This window comes from Streptopelia decaocto (assembly GCF_964273445.1).
Source record: "Streptopelia decaocto genome assembly, chromosome: 2".
NCBI classification, from domain to species: Eukaryota; Metazoa; Chordata; class Aves; order Columbiformes; family Columbidae; genus Streptopelia; species Streptopelia decaocto.
The window spans coordinates 63028125-63051497 of record NC_138655.1 but is presented as its reverse complement, the minus strand read 5'-3'; the positions used below and the strand labels follow the sequence as shown (position 1 = coordinate 63051497).

Sequence of the window (23373 nt, the reverse complement as noted above, 5' to 3'; positions counted from 1 at the left end):
GTGAAACAAGGAGTATAAAAAGGGAGATGTCCTCCTCTCCCCTCATGGCAGCAGCAAGCTGATGGAACTGTTATAAGAACCACAGCAACTGTTTGCTATTTCTGTATGAGTGGATATAAATCACCTTAGGTTGGTGCAGATGCTGAGCTGGGTGTTGAAAATGCACACACACACACACACACACACACACACAGAGCAAGGGCGTCCTTCTGGGGTTGCTGAGGCCCCCACCATGAACATGTGAAACACAGAGCATACGGTGCCTGGAGCTTGTTTACTCCTCTCTTGTTGTGGTGGAGATCATCCCTTTCACATCACAGCGTGCCATGGCTGTGCATACCCCCACTGCATCTTCCTTCTCAGCAGCCAGGCAGGAACAGCCACGGGGAAAATGAGCAAGGATCAAAAGGGAGCTGCAGGACTTGATTCATACTGAATGAACCCTCTTTTTTAAATTCTAATATATTTAATAACACATCACAGTGATGGTGACTGACCCCTAAGAATAATCTCTGGAGCATCTTGATGTAGCAGATGGGGACACAGGGCTGGGGGAGAAGCCTGCCAGGCATGGCAGAAATTGAGGATGGCACTGGGATGGGTACACTGAAGCATCTGGTTTCTAGTCCCAAGTCCAGACCCTCTTTGTGGCTCCAGCACATTTTCAGTAGACTATGGACCACAAGTCAGAAGTGAAAATAGGACCATTTTATTTTTCAGGCGGGACAATTTGGCAATGCAAACGGATTTATTGCTCCGGCTCATGGTCCCTCATGGGGTTCAGTTAGCCCTTACCGTGCCTGATGGGCACCAGGCAGTCCCTGCCTCACCACCTTCTCTCACCCTCTGTCATTGCTGACCTGCTTTCTGTTGTTTTTCAGGAATATCTTCCAGGCTTCCTGAAATCATGTCAATAGGATCACATTCATTCTCTCCAGGAGGTCCTAATGGGATTATTAGAAGCCAGTCCTTTGCTGGCTTCAGCGGGCTTCAGGAGAGACGCTCCAGGCAAGTGCCATGCTCTCTAGGGGGAATATCTGAATCAGGCACTGAGGGAGGGTGAAGGTGGGAAAGAGGTGAGAGAGGGCTGCCTTCTCCCTGATTGCAGAATAATGTCTTCTAGGCTAAAAATCTCTCTAGATATTGTTTGTATAATTAAGCTGTTGCCCTCTGCCTTAGCAACCAAGTGCCTGTTTGCCTCTCCTCCGTTAATGCAGGGCTTCCTCACACGCCTCAGAGCTGTGAGAGAATTTCAGAGAATCATTTTAATTTGCTAACGTATGCAGTGATCTTTTCAACGTGTGAAATGTGCAGCAACATGATACACTTCCCACTGCCCTCAATTTAAGACCGTTGCTACCAAAAGACAGTTTTCTCATTACTACACAGCTCTGTTTCCCTTGCAGGGTTGCCTTCATGTCCTGCTGGAAACAGGGCAGAGCTTCGCTGCAGAGCCTTTCCTTGCGTGACCCTTTACCTAGACAAGGTTTAGGGCTTTGAGTCAGCTGCTTATGAAGTCAACCTGCTCCTGATGCCCCCAGAGGCTACTTTACAATTAATTTTAACTTGTGCAAAGTCTCTGAGTGTCAGACCACCAGTTAGCAATCGAGAAGGATTGACAGGCAAAATGCTGCCTCCCGTCACCAGCTCAAGTCAGTGATGGTTGTTAGATGCTGATGAACCCCCAGCAGAGTCACCGAAGAGTCACATATATGCAGCGCAACTATCCTCCCTTTACCATGTGGAGCTACCTATGGTCCATGCTCAAGACCAGCGGCGTGATGCTGTCCTCCAAACACACTCTTAACTAAGCCCCAGTCTTCCTTAGCAGCCCCCGGGCTTTACGCCTGAGATTATCTGAGCTCCTGTTTGGTTTTGGCACCTGGATGTAGCTCATCCCTTTTATGGCTGTGTCTGAGGAACGTGAGGCAGGACAGGCACAGTATAAAACAGAGAAGCATCTGATGAGCTTCAGACTCAGCCTGGCATTTCCAGACCACCATTCGTATCTTGGCGAGGCAACTGGCACATCAAAAGCTGACAGCGCCTGTCCCAGACTGCTTAGAACTCTTAACCTGTAAAAAAACGCAGTCCTTTAGCTGGCAGGCACAGAAGCAGATTTGTTTCTGCTAGCAGAGATAATATCAGAAGATTTCTTCGAGCTACACTCCTTTGAGATCGTTGTGATTTATAGGGGTTTCCTCCTCTTTAATGTTTATTTTGCAGGTGTAACTCCTTTATTGAGAATTCCTCTGCAGTCAAGAAGCCGCAAGCAAAGGTGAAGAAAATGCATAATCTGGGCCATAAGAACAGCACTACGCCCAAAGAGCCCCAGCCTAAAAGGGTGGAAGAGGTCTACAGAGCCCTGAAGAATGGCCTGGAGTAAGAGCCTTTATCCTGCTTGTTGACTGAAGCTTTCTGTGACATTTTAGACCCTACAGAAACATACCACAGGAACAGGGATCCTCAACCATAGGATAGGAAAATATACTTCTTGGAGCCTGGATTGTAAGACTTAGGATCTGAAATATTTGTATGAGAAACAAAAATACAGGGGGCAGAATCCCATTTCCACTCAAATTGCAAGGAAAGTTCCCAAAGGCTGGGATTTCAACATTAGATTTTTTTTCCTCTGAATTTCCTAGAGTCTCCTCAGAGGCTTGTATCACCCTTAAGAGAACATCCCAGATGATAATGGGGCTTTTAACTGCCAGATACAAGAACAGCAATTGGGAGACACCAGCCTGTAAACTAAGCAGCAGATTAGTTTACTTGAAACTGATTGTTCAATGTAAGGAGAACACCGAGCTCTTATACACAGTGAAATAAATGGCTCCTGTTTATTACTAAAAATGCAGTAGGGAGCTGCTTTTTGGACAGATCAACATAAATAAGTTTTTGTCTGAAAACAGATCCAATGAGGAAAGCCATTTGTTGCACAGATTTTCTTTTAGGATGGTCAGCAGCCAGCTCGGTATGTGCTGCAGCACTCATGCATCCCTTCTCTGGTTTGTGTTTACAGTGAGTATCTGGAAGTTCACCAGACAGAGCTGGATAAGTTGACTACTCAGTTAAAAGACATGAAAAGAAACTCACGCCTGGTACGTGTCACACTTGTTCATGGTGTGGATGCACAGTAACCTTCTCGAGGTGCTGGAGCCGCCAGGGGTGCGAGCGGGATATGAGAGATTTGTATTGATGCTGTTCTTTCCTTGTTTGTGATTTCTGTTGACTGACAAACATTAGTTTCTCGTGGTGCTGTTATGCTGCAAAATTAATGACAGTTCCATGTTTTCTGTTGCAGGGAGTCCTGTATGATTTAGATAAGGTATGTTACTCCGTTTGGCACTGTTTTTGCAAGGAAGTGTTCGTATCCATATGGTATATGGCATGGGAAGCCTCTCTTAGCCTGGATCTACTACCCAGGCCAACACAGTTGAAGGAGAAGCTACCTGATAATTTACATTTACGAAGGAAGATGTCCTGCTCCTCCCCTCTTCCCAGGGGTCCTGGTATCGCCAGGCATCTCTGCAAGCTATCTGTGCTTACTAACCCAGCGTCAAACTTAACCCCTCAGCCCTTTCCCGGGGTCTATCAAGTTAAACTGGCTCCAGGACAGGCACAGGGAAGGAGGCAGCCCCCTGCCAGGGGAGGAGGGAGGCAGAGGGACGAGACCTCCAGTTTCTGTCAGCTGCTGGCTGTTAAGTCCATTGCCTTCTGCACCATGGCCCTGCTGGATCCAGGCTGGGGGGAGGCTGGCAGGGACATGCCAGTGGTGGCTGTGGGACCCAGGTTGAGCCCCGGCTTATCCCCTGCTCCTGCCAGTTCTGGGGATGGAAAAAATGAAAAATTGAAAATATTCTCTCAGCAGGAGAATTTGGGTGAAACAAGAGGAAAGCTTTCAAAAAAAAAAAAAGTTTCCTGAACAAGTCTGGCTCTTTTCAGTCAAAATGCCAAGCCTGGTTTTGCTGTCAAAAACAGTTTGCTGAAGAACAGAATGGATTTTGAAATGCAAAACCTGATTAATGCAGGTTTTCAAAGTACTCAAAATACTATCTGTTCAGCTAAAAAAGCTCTTTGTTTTTTCTTTTTTAAGAATTCAAAAAACTAAGGAAATCCCACCAAAGAAAACTTGGGTTTTTTTTAATACAGTAAGTACAGAAGTCAGTGAGCTCCATTTCCATCAACAAAGTAATGGTAGTAATGTGGGACAGCTAATTGCAGATTCACAGGCAACAAAACCCTGTGTGTTTTAAGTAGGAGTTTCTGAGCCTCACAGGGACCTGAAGACCTGAGCAGAGTTAGTGTGATGACTTACTGATTTATTTAAATGTGCCTTACCCTCTGCCTCTTCATTTCCTTCAGCAAATCAAAGCGGTCGAAAGATACATGAGAAGGCTGGAGTTCCACATTAGCAAGGTAACGGGCGCTCCTATCATCTTTCTTCTGCATCTGCTCCTATGTTATTAGGAAAACAAACCCTTGACCTCCTGCTGCCCCTCTGCTCCGGGGAGACCGCTTTGACGAAGCCTCTCCTAGATTCGGCATTTTACTGCAATGGGCTGATGGTCAGAGCCAAGGAAAGGGTTCCCACATTGTTTGTAGCCCCTGAGGTCCAGCCGTGCCGCAAGACACTCCCTCTCACTTTTAAGTACAGAGAGAACACAGGGTCAGGAGCTTGCTGGGAAAAATCTATCTCACTACATTCTTGTTGTTAAACCACAGGTGTAGAGATAGTTGCATCTGAAAGCAATTTAATTCGGCAGTTGTCTCTACTGTACACAGCAGCTAGATTGGATTTATTCCTGGATTTCACTACTAACACTTCTGCTGCATGGTTTGGGGCCCACATCCACTTGATTAGATCTGTGAGAATAATCAGTAGACATACTTGTGATTTATACTAATACATTTTAGAGCTGGACAAAATCCATGGCATGTATTCTCTTAGTTATAAACATATCTGCTAGCAATTAGTTGCTTTTCTGAGCCTGACAAAAGAATGAATTATTTTTGATGGACGAAATGTCTTTTGAGAGTAATTTGAAAAATGTTCATGCAGCTTGGAGTGCTCCAATTACCACAACCCATCCAAACCTTTTAATTTCAGTCTTCTTACATCGGGTGATAGACTTGAATTTTGTTCCTCAAACCACCTTCTCTCTCGCTGGCAACATGAATGGCAAAATTAGCGCTTAGAGAACATTTCCATTCAAGTCCTTCCCACACCAGCCTGCTCAGAGCTAATGGTTTCTGGCATGATAATAGGACTGAAAAGCATGAAACACAAGAGGTAACGCTGGTCAGTATTACGCAGGCTTGCCGAGTACATTAGTTCACTTTCTGTAGCTCACAGCAACAGAGAGAAAAGGAACGGAGCTGTGCTGCATTAGGACGTTTGGGGTTGTTCAGCCTAGAGAAGGCTCTGGGGAGCCTATAAGAAAGATAAGGACAGACTTTTTGGCAGGGTGTATGATAGGATAAGAGGTAATGGTTTTAAACTAAAAGAGGGGAGATTCAGGCTAGACAGGAGGAAGAAATTTTTTACAGTAAGGGTGGTGAAACACTGGCCCAGGTTGCCCAGAGAGGTGGTAGATGCCCCATCCCTGGAGACATTCCAGGCCAGGCTGGATGGGGCTCTGAGCAACCTGAGCTAGTTGCAGATGTCCCTGCTCATGGCAGGGGGTTGGACTAGATGACCTGTGAAGGTCCCTTCCAATCCAAACTTTTCCATGATTCTATGATTCTCTAAAACGTACAGACTTGGGCAGGTTAAGAAACATCTTTGTTTCTACTGACAGAAGAAGGTTGTTTTCAGCTGTATTGAATCAGGGCCACAGCGATGCCTTCTGCCCTCTATGTGCTGCTGCTCTGTAGAGGAAGCAAAGTGAGGAGAACGAAATGCGCACTATCAGACCCCATGTAGTTAGGGGGGCAGCTGAGCATGCGCTAGCCACTGTAGCAGGGGCAGGATGTCAGCCCTGGGTTAACACCCCACCCAATGTCAGAAGTAAATACCAAGTGACATTTATAGTAGCTGGCTTTAGCTTGCTGACTTGCAAGAGAAATAAGAGTGGATATGACTCCAAGAAGCTTTTTTTGTAACTTCGAAATGGCAAAATGCTACCTATGCCTCCGTTACTCTTTGCTGAACTCTTTTGCTTTCCAAAGCAGTCCCTGTTTTGGTGAGGGATCCCTCCAGTCAGAGACTTCGGCCACCAGGTATCCAAGCTAGCTGTGTAAAAGTCACCTTAACACTTCGAAGCTGTTAGGAAGACTAGTTCTACTCCAAATAAATAAGCAAAGACAGACATTTTGTTAGAGTTTAAGCAGGCTTGGAAAGTGGGATTTGGAGCACACCTAGGTTGTCACATCAGGGTCATCTCTAATGCTGCAATACAAAGTCATAGACTGAGGAACCCAAGGCACTGGAACCTTTCAGAGAGAGAGTCTGCTGTGAAAATATACTACTGAGCATCATGGGGCACAGGGCGATCACTTGATGTCAGAGATGACAAAGGAAATAGTTATTCTAGGTAAAAAACAAGTATCATCCTGTCTTAGCAGGGACATTAAAGGCAGCAAGAAGAGACAGTTTCCTCTATTCCTTTCCTTTTCCTTACCCTGATAAAGTCAGATTAGAAAACCTGCATCTCCTGCATACCACTATATATACCACTATAAATAGCTGGGGTGTGTGCACAGATAGATAGATAGATATGTATATACACCAGCTATACCCCTGTAGACTCCCACCAAACAGCTCAGTTGGAGTAAATATATACATTCAGTGCAGAGATCAGAGGGAAAAGGGAAACAAAAGCATGAGACACATGGAAATCCATTGCACTCTGAAGCTAGGTCCAGGTGAGACTTTAAACTGTGTGTGAGTGGATTTTGTAGAAGTGCCAGAGTGCTTTCAAAATGTTTGGTGCCTAACTCATGCCAAAGGCCTTTAAGAAGATTACTAGGAAATTTACGTGAATGCCTGTGGGGCTGAAGTTGGAAATATTTTCTTAACATCAGCTGTTTCTAAGTCCTTTTCTTGTGCTGATTCTGGCTGTGACTCCCAGCTTCTGGAGGATGGGCAGTGAGAATTCAAAGAATTGCTCTCTGCATCCAATACTGGCTATTAGTCAAATATTGCAACAGCCTCTATCTGCAGCTGGTTTTACCAAAACAGAAGATGTTGCTGGCACTGTTAAATGTGCATTTAAGGCATCCAGTCCCATTTGGTGGTGTGGATGTTGCATTTGCCTTTGATAGAGCCCTTCCACACATATGCTCGAGAAGCTTGCTGCGTGTCTGCCCTCCTGTTACAGGGGGAAGGGGAGTCGCAATGGTTAAAGGCACGCATGACAAGCAGGTGAATTGCTGGCAGCATCTAGTGTAGCTGTAATGAAGCTTTTACAGTGGAAGTTATTTTTATCCTGTGTTGGTTTTTTTTTTTTTTTCATAGACTGTAACAGTATCACAGCTTCATTTGCTCACCACCTCCAATGGATCTAAGAGTTTGGCTGAGTTTCCTTGTAATGCAAAGAAAGTCATTGTTTGTCGGGTTTACTTTGTTGTCTTTTCTGTTTTGTTTTTTTTTTTTTTCAATTCACCTTCCTTGTTCCTATTAGGTGGATGAGCTTTATGAAGCATACTGTATCCAAAGACGTCTCTGTGATGGTGCCAGTAAAATGAAGCAAGCCTTTGCAATGTCTCCTGCCAGCAAAGCAGCTCGAGAGAGTTTAACTGAGATCAACAGGAGTTACAAGGAGTACACAGAGGTACACCCTCATCAGTTTAGGCTTTCTCTCTTGCACTGTTTGAAGGCCATGGGAACTTTGCCACTGATTTCAGGAGAATTTAATCAAGATAAAAGACTTAAAAGCAAAATCAGCGAAGAGGAATACCTGATGACTTACAGAGATGGCTGATAGGGGCCCAAAGAGCTCCTTGAGATCATAATGTTTATGTTCTACAAGACCAGGGTTATAGTCAGGAACTGCTGCACAAGAAAAAAAAAGCATAAATATTGCCTGAAACTACAAATATTCTTATTATGTCCATCCGGCTCTGCAGATTTTGGTGTGGCAGGTTGGCTGGGACCCATCTATGTACAGACATGTGCTGCATTCTACCATTTTACTTGCTATGATCAGCATCTGTTTTGCTGAACAGGCAGTAGATGAAGAAGGATCTAATAGTGTCACAAATGTGCCAGCACACACGCTGTGACATCCTTCTGAAATCTGAAGGACGAACCGGAGAAGGTCCAGTACCTGTCTCCCACAGTCTTTTTTTTCTTAATGTAGTCCACATTTCTTGAGAGATTGAAAACATGCTGGGAGCCATTCTGGAGCATGGAGCTGCTGCTGCTGGCACATGTCCTGGCTGGAGAGGACTGGGACAGTGATCAGGTCATGCTTCAGGCATCACAGCTGCCCTCTGGTAACAGAAGGATCAGAGAACAACAGAAGAACAGCACAGGGTTACATTCAGCTTTGGTACAAGTAGGCATAGCTGCCATTTTTAGGGCCAGATCTCGCTAAACAGCAAGGATGGCTCTGGCAGATTGGTTTTATTGCAAAATATCTTTCAACTGTCTAGCAGAAGCTTCTCTTTCCAAATAGATCTTAAAAACAAAACAACAACAACAAAAAGCAGAAAGAAGATTTGTCTGACCTTAGTATTCTCTTTTCCAACACAGAACATGTGTACCATAGAAGCAGAGCTGGAAAACCTTTTGGGGGAGTTTTGCATCAAGATGAAAGGTAATTGCCTTTTCACCTTTCCCTTCATTCCCCCTGAACAGTAGCACTATCTGTGCACATTAGTGAAGGCATTGAGACAGGCTAGTTTGACATGTATTTGTGATAAGTGTGGTTTTCCTCCATTCTTTGCTGAGCCTTCAAACCCCCAATTTGCACCCCTGCCCAGTGGAAAGGATCACAGAGCCAGGAACATCAAAGCTTTCAGACTGACTTTCTGAGATGCTGCATCTCATTTTCAAGGCTAATTGCCTCCCTCAAATGCTCCACCCAACAGCCAAAGCAATTCAGTTTTAAAGGCTGCTGAACGTTTAGTCTCTATTTCCATAATCCTTTAAGAAGATGACTGGGAAGTTATGTGAATGCCTGTGGAGCTGAAGTTCGAAATACTTTCTTAATGTGACATCAGCTGTTTCTCTGTTGCTTACTTTTGCTGAGGCTGACTACTACTATTTTTGAACAAATGTAAAAAAGGAAAGAGCTGGGGGTAGTTTACCATTTAAACACCGAGATAACTCAGTGGTGGCATCCACCTTTCTGTTTATTCCCTCTCTTTATGACAGGGGACTTTATGGGTATGAATACAATGGAATTAGTTTTACCTGAAGCCTCAGTGAATCACCAGGGATCGCTAATGCTGTTATCTCTTTAAGACTCAATGTTTTAAAGAAGAGATTGTGGGGGATCTTTTTGGATCTTCTATCACTGCCTTGAAAATAGTTCTATGAAACAAAGTCGGTGTCTAAATATTCATGCACTCTTAAGTTTTCACTTGAAATCTTGCCATTTTAAAAATTCACAGCATTTCTGGTGGAGTTTTTGGAGCTCACAAATCTCATACATGGTTTTGATTCTGCCTGCCTTGTCACAGTTGTGAGGTACTGGTGTCCAGTGGTTGCAGTGCATGAGACATGATCTAGCTTAGATCAAATTAAAGTAGTTACTCCATGCTTCCATAGTAGAGAAAACAAGCACAGCAGCTATTGTAATTCTTTTAGCTCCATCCCATAGCAACAAACCTCAGGTTTTTAAGCGCCCCACTCTTAGATAATGGAAAAGCAGTCCTAGATGTAAAGTTACAAGATGGACACACAGAGCCTGAGACAGATATTTTAATATAAAAACCCACAGCAGAACCTCAGCATAGACTTGCTGAAGGAAACAGGAGGTCACAAAATGTAGAAAGGGAACTGCATTAGGCCATGTCCCTTAGAGCGTTTCCTTACTTGCTGTAAGTACAGTGCAATGTACAGTTTCTGACAGCAGGACATGTTGCAGAAGCTGTCGTGACATCGCAGATGAGTGGGCTGAAAAGGTCTGGCCCCTTCTCTTTTGTTCACCCAAATCCTCCAGCAAAGCTCAAGGGGTCTCCAGGAGCCAGGTGCTGCGCTCACGTGCAGAAGCAGAGTGCAAACCACAAACAACAGTGACTTCTGAGCACTGTTCTCATAATGTAAGGAAGACCAAATTAGAAAATTGCAAAGAGAAATGTCGTATCATTAAGCATTCTCTAATGAGGACAGCTAAGATTTCTATCCAGATAGTTTTCCTTAGGAACAGGAATCCAATAGGACAATCTAGCCATTGCTAGTGCTGGAGCTCACAACAGCTCTAGCACAAAAGCCTACAGGTCATGCAGCAAGCTTCCCCCTTATTTTACACTTGCAGCGTATCTAACTAACTTTAGGATCTAATTTAAAATCAAAGCATTCATCTCCCCAAAGCTTATCTGTTCCTAGCCATTTCAGTGAAAGCTATTTTTATTTTGTGCCCTCTGTCACTTACACTGAAAGTACACCAACCTACACAGTGCTGTCTGGAAGAAGGGGATCCATACTGTGATTTTATGACTTATTTAAAAAAAAAATCATTTTTCCAAATAATAAACTTGCCAGCGTGCTCTGATTATTGCTCAGGATTAATCAGCTGTTGAAACTAAACAGGGAAACCCAATGTGGAAATTGAGAAGTACTTGTGTGGAATTGGTGTGTCCTCTTACAATATATAGGGAGGTGCCCCTATATCTGTTGGAAGTGCCAGGACACCAGGAGATAAAATGCTCAGGCGTTTCACTTAAGGACAGCAATACACTGGCCTGATGCACCAGGGGCTCTGCAACACAAAGCCCAGCACCAGAAACCACAGTCCATGTGTCCAGCACCCTGCACATGAGCAGAGGTGTACCTGCTGCCTGAACTTCAGGTGGCCCCGCTAATGAAGGACATGAGTGTCCTGCCACCTTACCACGGCCACGTAATGACTCTGTCCCTCATTACTTACGTTGACGCCCCAGGAACCACCTCCCGCCTAGCCTGCATTCCAAGCCCAGGACAATGCTTTTACCAAGCTGTGACATTTGAAATGGTACAACAGAGCCATTGGCTCCTGCCATACATTTAGTCCCCAAGAGCCATTCAGTTACGAAATGATTGTTTCCGCTCAAAGTACCTATTCCATGAAATCTTAGCCCCCTCTTCATCAGGCTGTGGAGACCTGACCATCACCTACCGCTGCAGTTCCAGGTTCACCTCTCCCTTCCATGTCCATCAACCCAAAGCGGTGCCTGGTTGGGCCAGTCACTGCTCACAGACCTCCACTCCATACAAGGTCCATGTGTTGTTTTAAGCTGTTTTTCCCCTTCCACCCCATCCGCTGAGCAAAGAAAGAGCCTTTTATTTTCCTCAGATACTTTCAGTGATGTCCCAACAGATCAAATTCAATTATAAAAGCATGCCTGGGGAGAGAGAAGCAGCAGTGAATTGCTAGTAAGCTTAAATTATTTATAAACAGTAAATAACTTAGAAAGGAATTGGTAATATGAGCTCTGAGCAAGAGCCTCTCTGTTCTGCTAAACAGTAAGATGAGCAAAGAAAACTCTTTTCTGGTCAAAGAAATGGAAGAGGATGATCAGCAGATCACAGGGACAGGCCATGACTGCATGCAGAGATCTAGTTGTTCCTACAGTCCAGCTAACAGGACTAATTCAGCCCAGTAAATAAAGCCAACACTAGCTTTTCATCATACTTGCCTTGATTTTAACTCACTCATATATGTTCAGTCATGGCATCTTAGGATAGATGAAGCCCAAAGACCCCAGAAAGTTTGTTTTCATTCCTTTCTCTGCCACAGGCTTTGTATGTGTCCTCAGAATGTTTTTTGGGGGGCATTGCAGGACTGCAAGCATAGTTCTAGGCTTATGCAGGCAAAGCTGAGTCCTGTTAAGAGCATGGATTGTGCAGGACAGACAAACCTGCCCTGCAAGCTTGTAGTGCTGTAGCAGCTGGTACAAGTGAATTTTTATACCAAAACAAGTACCATAGGTAGCTACTGAGGAGCTCTGTGAGAAAGGAGAGATTCCCTCTGTGGAGAGAGGGGATTAGGTTAGTGATAAACAACCATTTGTGTCCTGTAGAAGAGCAGGTCACAAGGCCAGGAGAGGAATGGTAACTTCCCTGGGATTTCAGGATGGTCACAAGCCCCGGGAAACTTTCCATTTTATATGCAGAGTGCCAACATAGAAATACCACCATCTTGTCCTACCTTAAAACAAAAATAAAACAAAACAAACTAATTACACACAACAACAACAACAACAATAAAAACCAAATCAAAACAAAACCCCCACAACTAAACAACCAACTAAAAAAAGCAAACATATACCACAAGTGCTCTGCTACACTAGTTTTCCTCCTCTGGGGAAAGAGGATAAATCTCTTATTACAGATGTCAGTCATGTTTATTGATGTATTTACAATTGAAAGAAACTAGGCAGGTAAGGGAATGATAGTGTCATGGAAACGCCAAACAGCAGGTTACCCTCTTGTGTTTCTATTAAGATGTGCTAAAAAGGAATCTGTGTTATAATGTATAGCTCGGTCTGATTAGTGTTAGGCAGCAAGCACTACATGGTACTCAGCAGCTCACATACGCCTCACAACAGCAGGGGTGCGAAGCTGGGTTTCTGAAGCCAGATGACATCAAGGAGCTGTTTCTTCTCTTTCTATAACTATTACAGAATAGTTTGAGCTGTTGTAGGAAAAAAAAGGTGGAAAGTGCAAGTTTTTGATGTGTAAGAAACCACAACCCAGTGAATTATATGAAAAAAAAAAAAAGAGAAAGAAAATTAATACTGTGGGGTGGGGGTACAATCTTGGTTTAGAGGGTGCTAAGGCAGCAGTAAGAGGGGGATTAAAAACCTATCTTGGGGAGTGGCTGTTGGGGGGCTGCTGCTTTCTTCTGTCCAAGCATGGTAGCGGTGGTGGCCCCAGGGCACCCCACTGCACCCTGCTGCTGGGCACCCCTGTGCTCGGCAGCCCAGACCCTCCCACAGCCCCTCCGTGTCTTTCCTCCTCAGGTCTGGCTGGTTTTGCTCGGCTCTGCCCAGGAGATCAATACGAGGTATGTCTGGGTTGGTTTATGGTTTGCTTAATAGAGAAAGAATCAAAAGGAAGGCAGGTTTCTGCTGCTTTTTACCTCGCAATGAATAAAGCCTTTTCACATCAGCACCCCAAGAAACAGCTATTATTGTCCCCGTATATGCTCTGAAAAACCTTGTAGTTCTTTTTATGTCTGCCTATGTCAGGGCATCTGTCAGAAGACCTGAAAATTACATTCAGAGCACTGGATGATGGCTATTCAAAGGACTACAAGCTTTTTTATTTATTTTTTTTTTAATTCTAAAAATTTATATTAAAACAAACAAGTAAAAAAAAAAAAAGTTAAAAAAAGTCAAAACCTGCTTATCATTTAAGTGTCTCCTTCTCACTGTCTTATTCATGATAAATGTTTCTTATTTCCCTGGAAAAAAAGTGTATGCCCCATCCCATGCACTCAGAGCAAATTGGACAAGTCTTTGCAAGCATCCTTTACTGAATGCTTAGACTTCATCATAAAGCAGAATAGCAGAAAGACGTAGAAGAATCATTTCTTGAGACCCAGATGTTACCTGCTCTGAGGCGACATCAGGATCTCCAGTCACTGCAGCATTCCAGTGGAGTACATCAAGAGCAGGTTAATTGGAGATGGATTAAAATGAAAGCCTCCAGCTTTATGCAGAACTGAGCTAACCCTGCAGGAAATGTGCAGGAGCTGTAGGTGTAGGAAAGGCCACAGGGACTTTCCTCCTGCCCCTCACAAATCTTCTGCTTGCCCCACTGCTGCTTTCCCTGTAAAGACAGTTAAAACTCCTGCAGCTTCTTTGTTATTAGTCATCTATTACATGATAGTGAAAGCTGGGGTGAGGGGTGCCTTGTCCAAAGGAGTCATTAGGAGAACTGAGAGGCAGAGGTTCTGCAGGACAGACCTTTTCCTTCTGGCTCGATGGGAAGCAGATTGGCAGCACCTGCGCCACTGACTCTTCCAACCTATTTCAGACCCTTTCCCCTGTTCTGTTTCTGGTGTTTGTGCATCAAGGGACCAGATTTCTTAAGAAAATAAGAGGATTTTTCTTTTCCAGATTTTCATGCGTTATGGTCGCCAGCGATGGAAACTGAAAGGCAAGATAGAAGTAAATGGCAAGCAAAGCTGGGATGGAGAAGAAATGGTTTTCCTCCCTCTCATTGTTGGACTGATCTCCATTAAGGTATGCATGCAAACAAGGCAGGAGTCAAGAACCTACCTTCTTGTGTGCCATCAGCAAAAACACAGCAGACCATCATTAAAGTCTTTGGAAATGAGCCATCATTAGTATTTCCAACACACCTACTGAAGTGCTATTAGAATTGTCCAATCTGGATGCTACAAGACTGTAATCAGTTGGGCAGTCCTGTGGGAGAGGTTGTCCTAAATCTGCCTTGACTGGTGTCATAGCCATACTAACATAGGCCTTACCTCACATTGCTCTCCAGCAACTCAGATTATTTGCACCAAAGCAAGCGAATACTATGAACCTGTTTTGCTAACAGCATTCAGGAAAACAACAGCAACACAAAACCCAAACCCCCAAAATCCCACTGCTGCTGAGTTTGTTTAATACAGCTCAGATAAGAGAGCAGCATCTGCTGATCTGGAGAAATAGACAGGTCTCTCATTTGAACACATGTAGGGGCCATTTGGGCATAAGCTGGAAAAGCCCTGAGGTCCAGTCCCACCATCCTGCACAGAACGGCAGTGCTACAGTGTGAGGTAGCAGTGCTGTGAGGTTTCTGCTCACAGTGAGATGGGGGCCTGTAGAAAAACCTCTCTGACTTTTTGGCACAGCAGTTCCTAAAGCACAGCAGTTCCCAAAATTTCTTAAAGCCTGCAAGCTTCTGCTTTCTTCTGGGTCTGTACCCTATTCCCCAGGGAAAGAACAGCTTCTGTAACTCCTAGCAGTGATTTTTCCTCCCAGACCAGAGTCTTTCCACCACTGCTTCATCCCCTCATTACTCCAGGCTTCCCCACACAGTTTTCTGCTGGCTGAAGGTCCATGCGCTCATGTGCTTTCCTTCCAACAAACCTCCAACCCAGAGATATCCATTCCCTGACCCCTGTCTAGAAATTGCTGCTAATAATTACACCAGGTGTCCCTGCTAAGGCAGCTTAAACAGGCGAGTGTCTTGAAAGTCTCATGTGAAATGTCCCCCTTAGAGACTACAAAACCTTCATAAAAAAAATGCAAGCAATTACAAAACCACCAACAAAATAATCCCAAATATGCGAGACAGTAGGTTTTCATAGACAGCCAAGTTGTGACACAAGATGACTCACTCTCCCTAATCTAACACCACAATTTTTAGAGGGAAGTTTAGGAGGTAATCCTTTCTTGTAGTACACAAGAGCTACAAATGTGAGTCCCAGTACTATTAAGGTTAATGTGCATATTCTCATCCCTTTTGGACTCTCTCCAAAGACTTCCACATAACTTTCAAGCAAGTAGCCAAAGGTTTCTTTGTGTATTGGAGCTGCATTTATAACTGTCCCTCTGAATTTTCAGACAGATATATGTGTAAGCGTCACTAGTGCTTTACTCTGCTCCTACTATAAAAACATACTGAGGTCGTTCCTTGCCAATAAATCCGTGGAAGTCGTCACCAAAGGCCATCATAGATGCAAACAATTACATGGCTTCAGAATTACAGGAGACGAACACATGAAAGCAAGCTCCCTTGGGAATTACTAAGTAGTCCAGTTACATCAGGAGATTGCCTGCCATGAAAATGGTCAGTTACTGAGAGAGTATTAGATGGGAAAACATCCGATATGCTCTACCTTTTCTTACTCTCCCCTTGGGCTCTGCTTATGGTCGCTGCAAAAGACTAAATACCAAGGCCAGATATCCCCTTGGTCTGAGCCAGCATGGTTGTTCTCTTCTGACACTCATAAAAGCATAAAGAAAATACAGAAGCATGATCATATGCAACTATATATTTATTTCAAAAAATAAATCTGATTTTTCCCCTAAGTGATGAAAATTCAACAAACATAGCCCTATTTTGGAAGCCTTTTAGCAAGGGGTCCAGGTCAGAAAATCAAAACCGTTGCTTTGTAATTAAAGATTGCAATGCCTTGTGTGGTCCTATGTATCTTGTTCTTGTCTCTTGCAGGTCACAGAAGTTAAAGGCCTTGCTACTCATATCCTTGTGGGAAGTGTTACCTGTGAAACAAAAGACCTGTTTGCAGCTCGGCCTCAGGTGGTTGCAGTAGACATTAACGACCTTGGCACAATAAAGCTGAATCTTGAAATCACCTGGTAGTAAGTAGAGCTGTCTGGTTGGTCACTGGGTCAAGCAGTTGTAAAAATTAAACCAAAGAGAAAACGTCCATGTGGTCTCTTCTCTACTTTTTGCTCCCTGCTAAGGCTGATGGGGAAGGAATTGTGGCCCAAGTTTGGGAGATGAGAATTAGTTCATGGTCAGCCACAGGTTACCTGTGGCAAATGGGTCTGTGCCTAGGTTTAGCTGTTACAGTACAAGTGGTGAGTACTGACACCATGAGGCATGTGGAACAGATAGGGATGAGAGATCATAGAATTGCCTGAAGTGTATACTTCTTCTCCAAGCTCAAGAAAGCGGCATAACTGAGTTGTCATATATTCATTAGAATTTTTTAATATTAGTGTGAAGTTCTGTGAGGTTGCTCTGGATTTACACTAGCATAGCCAAGTGCAGAAGTTGGCCCATCTTTAAATACTGGCTTAAAAGGGCTTCACATGCCATGAAGGTGGTGGGAACACCAGCATTGTCCATTGCATACCTGGTGCTTAGGGACATGATTTAGTGTTAGATTTATGGTTGGACTCGATGATCTTAAGTGTTTTTTCTAACTAAAATGATTCTATCATTCTATCTGTGTTGGTCAACATAGATGAGCTGATGGTGTTAGGATCCAAACACAATTCTCATGGCACTTTAACAAAATCAATAACTGTCATTCCTCAAGAAGCTTTGATGCTTTTGGCTTTTACAGTCACGTACGCCGTTTCTTGTAATGCAATAAACATAAAGCCAGCAAAAACAGCTACTGATTTCCTTTATAACACAACGAGCTCTATTAATAGTAGAGCAAGTTTTTCATTAGTATGTGTGACACTTGTCACCTCAGATCCGAGAATACTTTCCATGTGAGAAGAATAGCATCAGACTATGCTACATAAACGATTTCTGAGAGTAGAATACTTTTATCAGAACTGAAAAACACGCTTCTGAGCCTGGTGTCTAATTAACGACATTTTCTTTTAAACACTTCTGCTAAAAAACTTGCCACCTCCAAGTTTTGATGTGCTAATAAACGACCTTTTCAAAAATCCTTTCCATGGACCTCAAATTCCTTCTCACTGAGCCTAACAACCTTTTTTTTTTTTTTTTCTGCTTGTGTGCCTGTAGTCCCTTTGATGTTGAAGATTTGACCCCGTCCACAGGAAATGTGAGCAAGGCATCTGCTCTCCAGAGGAGAATGTCCATGTACAGCCAAGGCACTCCAGAAACGCCAACCTTCAAGGACCACTCATTCTTTGTAAGCTCTGTTTGCCTTCATGTTTACGTAATGAGAAGCCCTAGAGCAGTTGAAACACTGCAAATGCTGCATTGCTTTACATGTCTAAGCTTTTTTCCCCTGGTTCCAGCAGGTTACCCATACAAATACTTACAAAGCAAGTGCATTCCTAGCTGCTAATCCTAAAATGTGACTATGATCCTGGCATCTTTAAAACTAAATGGCCAATTATTGCATACCTATTCTTCTTGCCTGACTGCTATAATACTTGAATAATCTTTTTGAAATGTGTGTTGATTTTGTAACTGTAGCAACCGTTCTAAAACTAGTATTTTTAATGCATCCCATGGTCAATTTTGCCCCTGTACCAAAGATATTGACAGAGTGCTCTTACATTTTGCATGAATCAGATTCTGAATGCTTAATCAGGACTGTGTATTAAGCTGAATAGGCCATCTGTACAGATACGAATTTTACAAGTGCTGCATCCCATGCCTGTAATTTAGTACTCTGCTACAAAACATTCCTTTAACTTTCCCTCCCTCACACCCTGTTTGCTTTAACTGTTGAAGAAATGGCTGCATCCCCTGCAAGACAGGCCAAAGTTGACAATCTTAGATGCTCTGCAAGACACTTTCTTTGACAAGCTTCGTCGCAGTCGCTCTTTTAGTGACCTGCCATCGCTCAGGCTAAGCCCAAAAGCAAGGCTAGAGCTATATGTGAGTCCTGGATTTGGTTTGGTGAAGGGTGTTTTTGGTCCCTGTGTGGCATCTCCATCCCCACGCATGCTTCTTGTGTTGTTCTCTGTTGCAACTCACTCATTTTGCTGACTGATTAGAGGAGAGAACATGACTGTGAGAGCCCATGCTGCTCACATTAAATCAAAGTTCCTTTTGGTTTCTGCAGGGATAATGATCAGAAGCCAACTATCTGTGGGCAGAGAGCAGGGCAGGAATACAAGTCAGCATGATACTTAAAAATGACCTGCTACACTGATTGGTGTTATACATTTGCCTAGTAACATGACTTTCAGATGCTAAAAGCATACCCCCATCAGGGAAAAGAAGAAATGAACCTTTCAGTATAATGACTGTTTAGGGAAAAAAGCTGCTAATAGTGCTGGGAACAAAAAATTGCAAGTTTTGGACATTTTAATCTTATGCACCATACCAACATGTGAATGCCTACAGTTCTTTCCAGCAAATTGTCAGCAAAACAGTAGTTGCCTTTCATCTGTGCTGTGCAATTCCATGAGTTGGTCACTTAACAAAGTGAGATTTGTAGGTCAGATAGGCAGGTTGTGACTCCTACAGTGATTTTTCCCCATAGGTCAGTCAGAGAGATGAACATAAATATATATATATGTGCTGTGATCTTTTTTGGGTCTGTATACACTGTTTTTCTTCCTAAATGATCAATGTACTGGTCAATACACCACCACTACAAATTCTTCTGTTTCATTTCAGCAGAAACACATGTTCAACAGGACTCCTGTGTAACTCACATTCAACAATTATTAGAGATACCCACGCCATACACAGAACATACTTTCAACAGAAAAGAAATAGCATAGTAATATCACCATTAAAGTGCCATGACACTAGAGAAACTTTTGGAGCAAACTGTGTTAAATTTTAGGGATTGCTATTTTAGAAGTCAGAAAATAAATACAACAGAAAACTATAATGGACATGAAAATGCAGCCAAGGTGGTTAAAGTACAGCCCCATTAAAAAGCACATGCCACAGGAACCGGAGCAGTACAGTGGAAAAGCTGTCTGAGGAAATCTGGTGGGATGAGCAGAATTTGGGTCTCTGTTCTGGGACTCACTTCCTAGAGTTCTCTGCTTAACAGAGAGATGCTGAGCTTGGGTTTTGCAGCAGTTTTCCTGCTGAAATCAGGACCCATGCCAGATAAAAGCAGAAATTGGATTTGAAATATTTTTCCCATATCTCAAGTCTTGAATGCTTCTCTAATCTTTCTCCTTGCATTTTTGTTTCCTGGGCACATACTTTATTGTTTTTCTCTCCATGGCTACATGAAAAGCATTTTCTCTCTTCATTACCTTTTCAGTCGAATTTGCCAGATGACGTCTTTGAGAACGGGACTGCCACCACTGAGAAGAGGCCTCTCTCTTTCACTTTTGGCGACCTGCCTTACAAAGACCACATGCCCCCCGCCAACACAGCAGAGTCCTCTTCTGCTCATGTCAGCTCCAGCCCTGACATCACTGCCACCCCCACCCAGCACCGAGCCCTCAAGTCCTCCAGGAGCTCAAGCCTGAACTGCAGCAGCAGCGACTCCCGCAGAGACTCTGCTGCTGAGCCCAAGGACCTGCTGTCCCAGGGAGAGGGAGCAGCGGTTGAGAACAAGGTCACCCCAAGGGCAGCTCCTGATGTTTGCCAAAACAACTCTGATGCTGGGAGCGATCGCGTCTTTATAGAGACAAGCGTCCCGGTGTCTCTGCTGCAGGACACGGATGAAGTTTCGGAGCTTAAGCCTGTGGAGCTGGATACCTACGAGGGCAACATCACGAAGCAGCTGGTGAAAAGGCTGACGTCGGCAGAGGCACCCGTGACCCCAGAGAAGCTGCCGTGTGAGGGATCCATTAGTGGGGAATCAGAAGGGTATAAGTCTTATCTCGATGGAAGCATTGAAGAAGCCTTGCAAGGGCTTCTCTTAGCTCTTGAGCCACATAAAGAGCAGTATAAAGAGTTTCAGGACCTGGACCAAGAAGTGATGCATCTGGATGACATCCTAAAAGTGAGTACATTTTTGGAAAATACTACTGTAAAGAAAATCTGAGCAGGTAGAATCTCCTCCCCTGCCTTACAAACATCGAAGTAGGCTTTTTGGAGATCAGTAAAATTCCTTAGTTGCAGTAGATTTGCTCCTGCTTGGAGCATCCTGTCACAGTGTTGCATTTTTAAACTTGTCTGCAAGGTGCTTTCTATAGCCTTGTATCCTCAAGCAATGGATCTTTTCATCTACTGGGAACCTGGGGGAAAGAGAAAAAGGTGCAGTGGCAGAGGGGTTATTACATTATAACCTTCTGTGAAGAAACCACTTGTGAACCCCTTGCTTGTGCCATAGTGGAGACCAGATTATACCCAGCCTTCTGTTTTTAAAATCTATGAGTCAAATCCTCAGTGGGTGTACTTTAGCATACTGTCCCTGAACTCCATGGAGCTATGCAAAATTAACACCAGCTGAGGATCAGGCCTTGTAGCCACAGAAGCTGAATTTTCTAAATTGCCAGAGATTTGGAAGCACAAGTCTCACTGAAGGTTGCCATCCTCACATTACTCTGGCTTCTCCCAAGACTTTTTCTTTTCCCCCATCCATTTTTAAAATGAGAAACATCCTGTCATTAAACCAGGATGGATGTAACATGTTGAAAGGTATTATAGAAAGAAGAAAAGAGTTTTGCATGTGTGTTTTTAATAAGTTTACTGCCGATCACTGTGACTCATATCTCCTTCATGAATAATAACTCATGACGCATTACTGTGCAAAGAGTATTATATGGGCAATAATCATTTCAAATGCTTCATATTCATATGCAAGTTGGTCTGCTAATCATTTAAGCCTCATCATTTAAAAACATAGCTGACGAGGAAGGAGGGAAGCGTTTTTCCTTCAGCATTATCTTTTTACAAAGAAACATTGTTAACATCTTCATTTCCATTGGTGTTTGCAGCTGCATGATACTTTCCCAAATTAAATGCTTTTTCAACAGCCTGCAGCCCCTGTTTCTTGCATTATTTCCCAAGGGTGTTTGAGCAGGCAAAGCTACCATTGCTATCATTTTTTAACTTCTTGGCTGCTCTGCAGCTTGTACAAAGAGGTCAACTATCCAAAAAGCAGAGGGACAATGGAGACTGTTTATTTACACTCCTTTTATCAGAAATTAAAAGGCACAGACATGGGATGCAGGGGAAGAGAGAGAATGGATGTGTGCATGTGGGACTCCTGCACACTGGAGAATGATGCCTTTTCCAGATGTGCTTTATGTCCGTGTGCTGCCTATTGATCAGCTTGCAGACCAACGCTCAGCATCACCAGCAGCCCTGCTGGGCTACCCATGCACAAAGATTGAGTTGGAATCCAGCTATGGCTGAAGAAATCTCTCTTGGCCGTAGCAGATGGGCAGAAAAAAGGAGAAGCCCACATCTTGCTGTTTGCTTTTGCCTGAAGAAGCTGCACTAGCAGCCCTGAAAGAAATGGTAGCTAAAATCATCGGTGCTGCTGAGAAAGTGGGATACAGCACCCATCTGTGTCACAGACGTGATGTTTGATCAGCTGCTGACTACACAAACAGCTGAAGGTGTCAAGCATCCTAAGTGCTAATGTATGACCATTACAGCATTAATGAATTGCACACAAAACTCTACGCCTCCTCAGTTCTAGAGGGTAAGGTGCCAAGTCTGAACTTGGAGGTCAATGCATTTCTTTCTACAAGCCAAGACAAAGTCCTGGCGTTCGCCTGGGCCTGGAAGATGCAGTTTGTGGAATGGCAGTGGTGGCTCCTGGTGGTTTCTGGTCACATAGTGAAGTCACTGCACAAACTGATGGAGGTGATCCCTCAAGTTACATTCAATCCTGCAAGGTGACCCTGGAAGCAGCTCTGTGGGCAAGTCTGGATGAATTGCCACATGGGACCAAGGCCTTTGATACTTTCGACAGCAGCAGCAAGGCTACCATCACACTTCTTCCCAGCAGTGAGATGCCATGGCTTCTCCCTCTCCAGCACTGTTAATTCCTGAGTTATTGTACTGACTTTCTCTGTCACCTAGGAATCCAACACATGATTGCCTTTTCCTTGATAAGCCATGTGGCTTCAAAGGCCACAAGAGTCCTCTCATTCCATGTTTAAATCTGCAGATATGGCACCAAATTCATCCCTGGTTAAGCTCAGTTGGAATTACATCTGGAATAAATCTGATAGTGCCATTGGATACATATAACTAGAAAAGTAATTATGGAATGTGCCTTCTGCTTCCAACTTCCAGTGTGTTAATTGCCATCTCTGCTTTTGGAGGATGCCAAAAGCTGTGTCACTTGGATTCAAGAGGTACTCCTCATTTCTACAAAACACATGAAATTTTGCCTTTGAGGGTTTTCTTTTGGGGAACAAAGCGGGTAGGATGGGGATGGGAGGAGGAAGAGAAGGGTTTTCCACTTCTCAGGCTTTGATTGTATATGCTATGAATATGAAGGTTTGAAATGAAACATCCAATAAAATTAAGTTTTAAAAATAAAAATGAAGAATTTGAAAGTTTTAAGCTTTATCCTTTTTTTTTTTTTTCCTTTTCTTTGAGTAGTAGCTAATATCTGGGGTTTTCATTGGTTCATTCTGCCTTTGCAGTGCAAGCCAGCAGTAAGCCGAAGCAGGTCCTCCAGTTTAAGTCTAACAGTTGAAAGTGCTTTAGAAAGCTTTGATTTCCTGAACACCTCTGACTTTGATGATGAGGATGGTGGTGGTGTGGAGGTTTGTAATGGTGGAGGAGGTGCAGACTCAGTGTTTTCAGATACTGAGATTGAGAAGAATAGGTAAGTTTGTAGTAACTGCCAGCTGTGCTTATGCCAAACTGATACCCAAGCTCTTTGTCGCTAACAGCAGTTCCTGGTGCACACGTTACTCAAGGAAGACTGACTAATGCTTGATGAGTTATAGGGTCAGAGGGTTCCCTGTGCTGCTGCA

At 43.7% G+C, this 23373-nt stretch overlaps 1 protein-coding gene across 5 annotated transcripts in view; it reads left to right on the top strand.

Moving 5' to 3' along the window:
* RIPOR2 (RHO family interacting cell polarization regulator 2) overlaps positions 1 to 23373 on the top strand; it is a 72213-nt gene that overhangs the window by 34480 nt on the left and 14360 nt on the right. For 4 of the 5 annotated variants that reach the window (XM_082046587.1, XM_082046589.1, XM_082046588.1 and 1 more), the window contains 13 exons: positions 882 to 1008; positions 2227 to 2382; positions 3023 to 3101; positions 3305 to 3328; positions 4366 to 4419; positions 7626 to 7775; positions 8699 to 8762; positions 13114 to 13157; positions 14215 to 14340; positions 16283 to 16431; positions 17561 to 17690; positions 19743 to 20432; positions 23038 to 23222. In XM_082046587.1, the coding sequence (XP_081902713.1) occupies positions 882 to 1008; positions 2227 to 2382; positions 3023 to 3101; positions 3305 to 3328; positions 4366 to 4419; positions 7626 to 7775; positions 8699 to 8762; positions 13114 to 13157; positions 14215 to 14340; positions 16283 to 16431; positions 17561 to 17690; positions 19743 to 20432; positions 23038 to 23222 (1978 nt within the window). The remainder of the gene's footprint in view (positions 1 to 881; positions 1009 to 2226; positions 2383 to 3022; positions 3102 to 3304; positions 3329 to 4365; positions 4420 to 7625; positions 7776 to 8698; positions 8763 to 13113; positions 13158 to 14214; positions 14341 to 16282; positions 16432 to 17560; positions 17691 to 19742; positions 20433 to 23037; positions 23223 to 23373) is intronic. The other variant, XM_082046591.1, reaches the window with a different exon arrangement.